The sequence below is a fragment of the Ailuropoda melanoleuca genome, chromosome 13 (genome assembly GCF_002007445.2).
Source record: "Ailuropoda melanoleuca isolate Jingjing chromosome 13, ASM200744v2, whole genome shotgun sequence".
In the NCBI taxonomy this organism is placed as follows: Eukaryota; Metazoa; Chordata; class Mammalia; order Carnivora; family Ursidae; genus Ailuropoda; species Ailuropoda melanoleuca.
In genome coordinates, this window is record NC_048230.1 from 76,534,223 (window position 1) to 76,542,121 (window position 7,899).

The 7,899-nt window shown below is 40.5% G+C and overlaps 1 protein-coding gene across 1 annotated transcript in view; it reads left to right on the forward strand.

Annotated features, from left to right (window-relative positions):
* The window catches only part of CRLS1 (cardiolipin synthase 1), a 30,419-nt gene extending 23,006 nt beyond the window's left edge, over positions 1-7,413 (forward strand). The window contains exons 4-7 of the mRNA XM_034640350.1: positions 2,039-2,124; positions 3,014-3,082; positions 4,586-4,677; positions 6,436-7,413. Of these exons, the coding sequence (XP_034496241.1) occupies positions 2,039-2,124; positions 3,014-3,082; positions 4,586-4,677; positions 6,436-6,523 (335 nt within the window). The 3' untranslated portion in view covers positions 6,524-7,413. The remainder of the gene's footprint in view (positions 1-2,038; positions 2,125-3,013; positions 3,083-4,585; positions 4,678-6,435) is intronic.
* The last annotated feature ends 486 nt before the right edge of the window (positions 7,414-7,899 follow it).

The following is a 7,899-nucleotide window of genomic DNA, read 5'->3' on the forward strand; positions in this document are numbered from 1 at the left end:
TTCTATGCTGGGCAGTCAGTTTGGATAACACTTGAGGTTGGTTAACTTTCCTTTCCTCCACCAGGCTGTTACAGATGGTAGGCTGAGTCCAGAGATGCTAATTGCGACTCACATGGCTGGGTTGCAGCCCCGTACGCTGGCCAGAGCATAGGTTATGAATTCCATAGACCTAGGTTCCATTCTTAGGTCTCTGGCTGTACTGCTTACTGTACTGTTTACTAGTGGTACAGTACTAGTACTGGCTGTATTCCTCACTAACTGGTGACCTTGGCCAGATTATATAACCTGCCTAAAGTTTGTTTTCCTTATTTGTAGAATGGGGATAATGATGGTCCCTGTTCTGTGGAGTTGATACATAGATTAAATGATAATATGTATGAAATGCTTAAAACAGTGCCAGATACTCAGCAAATGGTAGTGTGGTTGTTACTAGTTACAACAAGAGCCTAAGTCTTTGCAGCGTATTGAATTGCCTCGTCTCTTTTGCAGAAACCTCTTATTTAGGGTTAAGACCTAGTCTCTTTTCCCCTGTGACGTTGAAATACACTAACAGGTGTTTACGCTCTTCTAAAGTTATGTTTAGGAGGTTTACTCTATGTAATTTGCATGAGTTTGCTGCTGCTTAAAATCTGATGGTTAGATTTGCCAGCTAATGATTGCTGTAGAAAAGTCTGTTTTATAGACAGAAAGATCATGGCTGCCTTGGTTTGTTACTTGGCTCAGACAGCTGTGTCTTCTGTGTGCTCCAAATGCCATACTTGAGTGGTAGGTAAGCATTTTCTCTTTCGAACAGTCTTGTCATCAAGGACTAGGCCAATGACGTCCAATTACATCATAGCCGTAACCAACAAAGATTTAAATTGTAATCTGTAATTAGATCTTGCTCAAGTTGTAGAACGAATAGAATGTCCGAACTGGAGAGGACCATAAATATGACCTCAAAAGTGATTCATAAAAGAGCTGTTTGAAAGTGTTATGGAAGGGATACGCATGACCCTGTTATTTTAGTTTGAAACATTTGAGTGTCAGGATTTTTTTCTTTTTTAAAAAATATTTTTTCTAATGAAAGCAATGTATGTTCATAGTTAAGACTTCCTATAGTGTAGAAGGATGTGAAATGAAACAGGACCTCTGCCCTCCCATTGTTATTCAACAAGGAAGCAGGGGTTCTTTGGGTATTAACCTAAAATACTTTGCTGGCTCTGGTTTTGGGTCCATGCTTAGAACCTTTTAGAGGAGCAGAGGGAGAGGGAGAAAGAATCTTAAGCAGGCTTCATGCTCAGCACAGAGCCTAACATGGGGCTCGATCTCATGACCCTGAGATCATGACCTGAGTCGAAATCAAAAGTTGGACTCTTAACTGACTGAGCCACCCAGACGCCCCCATGCTATAGAATCTTAAGGATAATGAGACAATTATCAACAGATTGGATTCTTTTTAAGTTAGAATTCTTTGAATGAATGGGGCAGGAGAAAAATATAGCAGTTGCCTGGATAGGAACTGGCCAGACAAGAATGAAAATATTTGGCTTTTCCACAAGTGTTACATACAGCAAATTTTACTGCTTATAAAATAGTCTAGAATGGAGAAGCCATCAGAGCTCCTGAGTCGGCATAATGGTTTGAGTCTTCCAGTATCTTTTCCAGTCTCTTCCGTCTCATTCATTCCATGTAAGTATAGTAAGCATGGTGGATGGTAATCATTTTTCCAAATTCACAAAGCTGAGAGGTCACAAAGGAGGCAGTGGGGGCTGAGTAGAGCTGACACTAATACTAATAATGACAGCTTAAAAACATGGGCAAAAAGGAAAAAAGGCAAGAGGATTGACATTCTGAAAGGCAGACATAGTCCTTTACTTGGTTTGAGGGTAGGTTGAAGAATATAAAAATCAGTGGTTCACTGTAAGGACCCTAAACCATCAATATTTATTTATAACATTTTTACTTCTGTGAAACACCAGTTCGTAAGGCTGAATGAGGCTTTATTATCAGTAATTTTCAAAATCCCAATCAGAATTATTTTATATTTGATTTTCAGTTCCACTTACGTATATGATAATTTCAAGAGATGTAATGCTGATTGCTGCTGTTTTTTACGTCAGATATCGAACTCTTCCAACACCGGTGAGTCTGTTTAAAAAAAAATTCTTTTATTATTCCTTATAATGTAGGGCAAAAAAAAAACCCACAAAGAAAACCCACTCCATTGTATCCCAAGTGTCACATTTTGGAAGTAATTTATGGCCATTGTTTTTTGGTCCTCTTTCCAAAAATTTTTTAAAACCACGCATAACTGTCATCTTGCTATTTTAATCACCCACAATGGTAGTTGTTCAGTGAACACATGAGTAATCAATTTTAAAAAGGCATGTTTATGAGTCAAAACCTTTTTAGTTAATAGCACATAAAAGCCAGACCAGCTCGCCCTGTCCCTGGCAGCAAACTGTTGGGAGCGTTTGTGTGACCCAGCCCCCTCTGCTGCCTGAGTGAGCCTCTGCCGTGGATTGTCGGGAACTAGTTTGTAAAACCGCAGTTGTACGAGCACGGAATGGTTTGTTTACATGTTTGTTCGTTGTGCTGAGATACTCGAGCACGTCGGCATAGCACGATAACCTCATCTTTTGGTTCTCAATCCAGTGAAAATAGCAGGATCTTACTCATTTCATTTTTTAGTCTATGGAAGAAAATAGCAATAAGAGAGAGTTATTGAGTTTATTTAGAAAACAGATGTCATCGGGCAGACTTTAGGGTAGTTACTGTGTTAGAGTTTTCTAGGGATTGAGTAATCTGTAAATTAAAAAAGTCTGTTTTTAGCGACCTGTGTATGATTATGAGGAATATAGACACTGCTCATTTAGGGTAATAAAAGAAGATGCAGATAAAGGGCTTGTCTAGCATAGAGCCAGGCATACGGTAAGTATTCAGTAACTGTTACCCTACACATAATAACAAAATATTTGTTTTAAACTTGAATGATAAATTGAATAAACTTTATCTTTTTGTTCTCTGCCAGCGAACACTATCTAAGTATTTCAATCCTTGCTATGCCACTGCTAGGTTAAAACCAACCTTCATCAGCAAGGTAAGAGACACACACATCCTTTAAGTTATTCCCTTGTAAATGTTTATATACAAACCTGAGTCTGCAGCAGCTGAAAATGAGACATATTTCAGTGCACTGACTGTAGGAGATAGAGAGTGAGGCCATTAACAGTCCTCTTGTCCTTCGAGCTTTTTGGGTCTTTGGTATATGCATTGTGTTTTGCATTGGTGGTCTGAGCATTTACGTCTCTGAGTAAAGTATTAGGTTCACCGTTTTGGGAAGGTGGAGGGGGTGGAAATGTAATCATGTCTTGATTGAGCTACAGAGAAATTATGGAGGTTCCTTTGTAGTTTCATCACCCTCCTTTCTGTGGTGAAAACACTGTAAAATCAGGCCCTTCATTTTACCATTGATTATTACATGGAAAGGTAGGAAAAAGTTGTATTTACTAATGAACAGCTGCTACTCTTGGTCGTCCGTCCTGTTGTCCTGAGCCCCTTTCAGGACAGTAACTGTGCCAATCTTTGCATACAGAGAACACACCATTAATGCCTCTCAAGGCATGTTTGTTTTTCTAGTAGCCTTGATAAGTTCATTGTGACAGAAGTTTAACAGGTTAGGGACACAGATCATCTTTGGGACAGAGGGGTTATTACTATTATACCTAAAACTCCCTGGGGGTGGACTTTTACCTACATTTATGGTGTTTTCTTTGTTTTTTTTTATTCAAGTGACTTATATTTGTATCAAGTACAGCAGTTAGAGTGTAACACTGCTTAGAAAGGGACTCAAAAGGTGCAAGAAGTTGTCCAGACAATTGTATTATTTAATTTTTTAAGAAGAAGTGGAATCCTTGTCTTTTGGCTGCAGAATGGACGCTAGAACAGAGATGCTTCTGTGCGCATTTCCCACTGCTTCATCCTTCACACTCTCTTCCCTGGCATGCTTCTCAGCGCATTTTTGGTTCTGTTTTCTTCCTTCTCTCCTCCAAGCTGTCTTGTAGGGAGGGGAACATACTCATTGCCTCCAGAGCCCCTCTCGTGGAGGTGAATGCATTTCAGTGTTCCGACCTGCTAGGGTTTGACATTTGGGCAAGCGAAGGCTCACCGGATGACGTGCTGGAGAGTCTGGGTTCTGGGTTCGGTCCTGTAACCTGCTGTGACTGCCCGCGAGTCATTTAGCTCATTACGTTTTACCGGTGAAGAGGTAGCTTCATCATTTCCACATCCACAGGGCTATTTTAACAGACAACTGAAAAAGGCAGAGAACGTTGCAACGTTATTGAATTGCTGTGGAAATTCGGGGTAGTAGTATTTTCTGACAGATGCCCTTACCCTCACTGTAAAGGGCACCTGTGCAGACAGACGAGCCGGTTAGTGAAGTTCCCCTCGGGTGTGAATGCCAGCTTCTTTGGCAAGGATGTTATAGCACCAAGCACGCCGAGGGTATGTCATGTCACAGCATGATGGGCTGTGCCTTTGTCTCTTGTGCTGGAGACAGGATCTCCGTGGCACTGTTCATTTAGGACTTCTTTTGTTTTAGGTAAACACGGCAGTCCAGTTAATCTTGGTGGCAGCTTCTTTGGCAGCTCCAGTTTTCAATTACGCTGACAGCATTTATCTTCAGATACTGTGGTAAGTGCAGGGTTACTCTCTGAAAATGTCAACAAAATGGCTTATTGTGACAGTCGTAGAATTACTTGGTTCTTACCATGTTTATTGAGCACCAACTGGGTAAAACTGGAGGCTATATTTTATGACTGATACTATTCTAAAGTTCACTACCAAGCATGGGATATAGAAATCACAGGAGCTTTCATGTAAGTTAAAAGGGATGAGAGGTATAGATAAATTATTGGGGTTTTGGAGAAGGGAGGGATACTTGGTTCCTGCTAGGGAGAAGAGGGAAAGCCTCAGGGAGGAAGTGGCATTTGAGCAAGAGGCCTAGTGGGCTTATACAGGGAGAGACTGGGGGAGGTCACTGGGGTGAAGGACGGACCCTGAGCAAGGTCAGGTGTAGGAGAGTGGGTAGGGGAAAGTGCATCCAGCCTAGTGGTGCAGGGGTGTAGTGAGGCAGAAACTTGGAGAAAAGGAGTTTGATTTTTATTTCATTATCCTTACCTCTAGCTTTGAAATGTATCATCTTGGAAATATGTCAGGTTCAAACTTTCAGAGTCCAGATGTCCTGCACTGAACTTGAAGCACTGTACTTTAGTGCACTTCAACTCTAATTAAAGCCTTGCTTGATGCAGTCTGAGCCGGAAAGTGGTTAGTTAACCAAAGTCAGTTAAGCTAAGATGATACACACGCTAAACATTTTATTTTCTAAAATATATGTGTACATTTTTCCTGATTCATCCTACAGCTTTTGATAGAGGGCCAATGCCTTTTCTTTGAATATTGGTCTATCTGTGGGAGTTTTCTCTTTCTTGACTAAACTACATCCATAATACACCTCTCTTTTATTTTCTGTTCCTTTAAAGTGATGTAAGAACTGAAGACATTTACAAAGCAGTCTAAGTATAGAAACTTCCTAGATTTTTACCATTTTTCTCCAACCTTTCAACAATCATATTGCCTACTTTGACAGAGCTTTTAGCAACTTACCTTGTTATAAAGAATTTTCTAAGTATCCCACTTAGTTCTCAGAAATAGCAACTCTTCCTTACATGCATGTTGCATTGATTCAGGTGTGAATTTAGATGATCAAACTGGAACAGACAGCTTTGGGATCAAACACAAATAGAGTCTCCGTGATCTCCCGCTCAGCTAGTGGAAGCAGACACGCACGGGTGCACTAAAGAGGAACGCGCTCGGCCGCGAGCACCCAGCAAGCCATGAGCATCACTCATGGAACTTCAAAGAATCTGGTGAATCTGGCAGTTCACTTAAGGAAAAATCATTTGAAAAACAACAACAACAAAACAAAATGCTGGATTTTATTTAAAATGACTCAGATACTTGAATTCTGCAGGAAATAAAAGCCTAATACCCTCAGCAGCATGGAGCAGTGGAAAGAGTGTAGGGGCTCTGGAGTTGAAACCCAGCCAGGCTCAGACAAGGTTCTGTGGCCCTGAGCAGAGTTCCCTGGGGCTCCATCTGCCGCTCTGTAAGAGAAGGTTGTTGTGAAAATGAAATGATGGCATAAGACACCTAGAACAACGGCTGGGTAAAGGTGACAATGGCTAGTAGTATTTTTTTCCAAGTTCATTAACTAGCTTCTGTTTGACATTATCTTAAAAGCAGCAGCTTTAGATTCCTGGAGCTAAAAAAGAATCACACCCATGGCCTTTTTGCTTTTTAAATAACTCTATTAAATGTATTCTTTGTGATTCTCAGGGTTATTGGGTTTGAGACTTGACAACTAACCTTTCTTTCTTTCTTCCAAAAAAGGTGTTTCACAGCTTTCACCACAGCTGCATCAGCTTACAGTTACTACCATTATGGTCGAAAAACTGTTCAGGTGATAAAAGGCAGATGAAAGCCATCGATCATCATTAGCAAGGAAGCAGTGTACATCATTGGTGGCAGGGCAAGTGGAATCTACGGGAGTTTCCGTAGTTCGGGGTTCACCTGGCAAAAGGACTTGTCAGAACAAACCATGTCATCAAAATTTAAGTAATGTGCATTGAAAATAAGTTTGATCAGGGGCATATGCAGAATTTCCAATGTACTTTTAAATACAAATAAAACTATAATTTAGAATTTTTTTATCTTAGGTTTCTTGGTTAATTTATAAGGTACCAATTATTCCAATGATCGTCAGTCACTTTTTAATACATTTTTAAGAAACATAGTCCAGAGTATGGAAACTGGAGTTGCCACTTCTGTTTAACAGAATTTAGATGGCTTACAAAGCACTAGGGAATTTCCTGGGTTTAAGGATTTATCCGACACAACTTGGCCACACAGTCTTATGTTTGATTTTTAGAACTGTGCACATTAATAGTTTGTGTGGTTTATACTTGATCATTTAGGATAATGACAATAAAGGTAGCTTAGTTGTGGATGAAGTAACCTTGTAAAGAGATTTAAAATGCAGTAAGTTTTGAAAATAATAAGACCACATCAGAAGGTATTAAGTTCATGTTCAGTAGTCTTCCAACCTCTCAGGTGCCTACTAGTCTATGTATCAGGATAGCAAGTGACAAAGGTGGTTGAAATACGAAAGCATGTCCATTAGCCTACACCGTGAGGCAGTGAGTTACACCATGCCTTCCGCTGTTTCTAACGTAGCAATGTTTGTATGATGTTGGAACCTGTACTCACATGTTATGTAAATAATATGAAACTGTATATTTTTCAAAGGTTTTTTAAATTTGGGTGTATCTTTTGTTAAGATATTAAAGGAATAAAAGAGCTGGAAAAGTACCTCCAGTGGTGGTGGTCTGTGTAACATGCTATAATCCTCACTGTTGAAGTTTTCTGATGCATAAAGTCCATTCAGATACATCACTTTCACTTACATTGCGAAAATAATTTGTTTGGGACTATCTGACTTAAAGTCCTTACTCTCACTCCAGCGTCACGTTTGGAAGAGTGGCAGACGTGGAGAGAGAGGGAAGAGGAAGATGATGGCTGTGGCTGGGTGCTTCCTCTTAACAGTGGAGGCCTATTGTCGCCCCCTGTCCCAAGTGTCACGTGAAATTGTGCAGTGAGCTTATCCAAACAGCTTGTCGAGCTGTGTTAATTTAAGATGGAAGTTATAAGCAAAATTCATGCCTCTTGGCAGGGGCATCCTGGGATCAGCATGGCCCTCTTTTGCATTCGGTCCTAGCTTCCTTGTTCTCAGCTAGCAGCTGAGTTGCCCTTGGCTTGAAATGAACTGAAGGCCTGCAGCTAGGACACTGTCGCTGA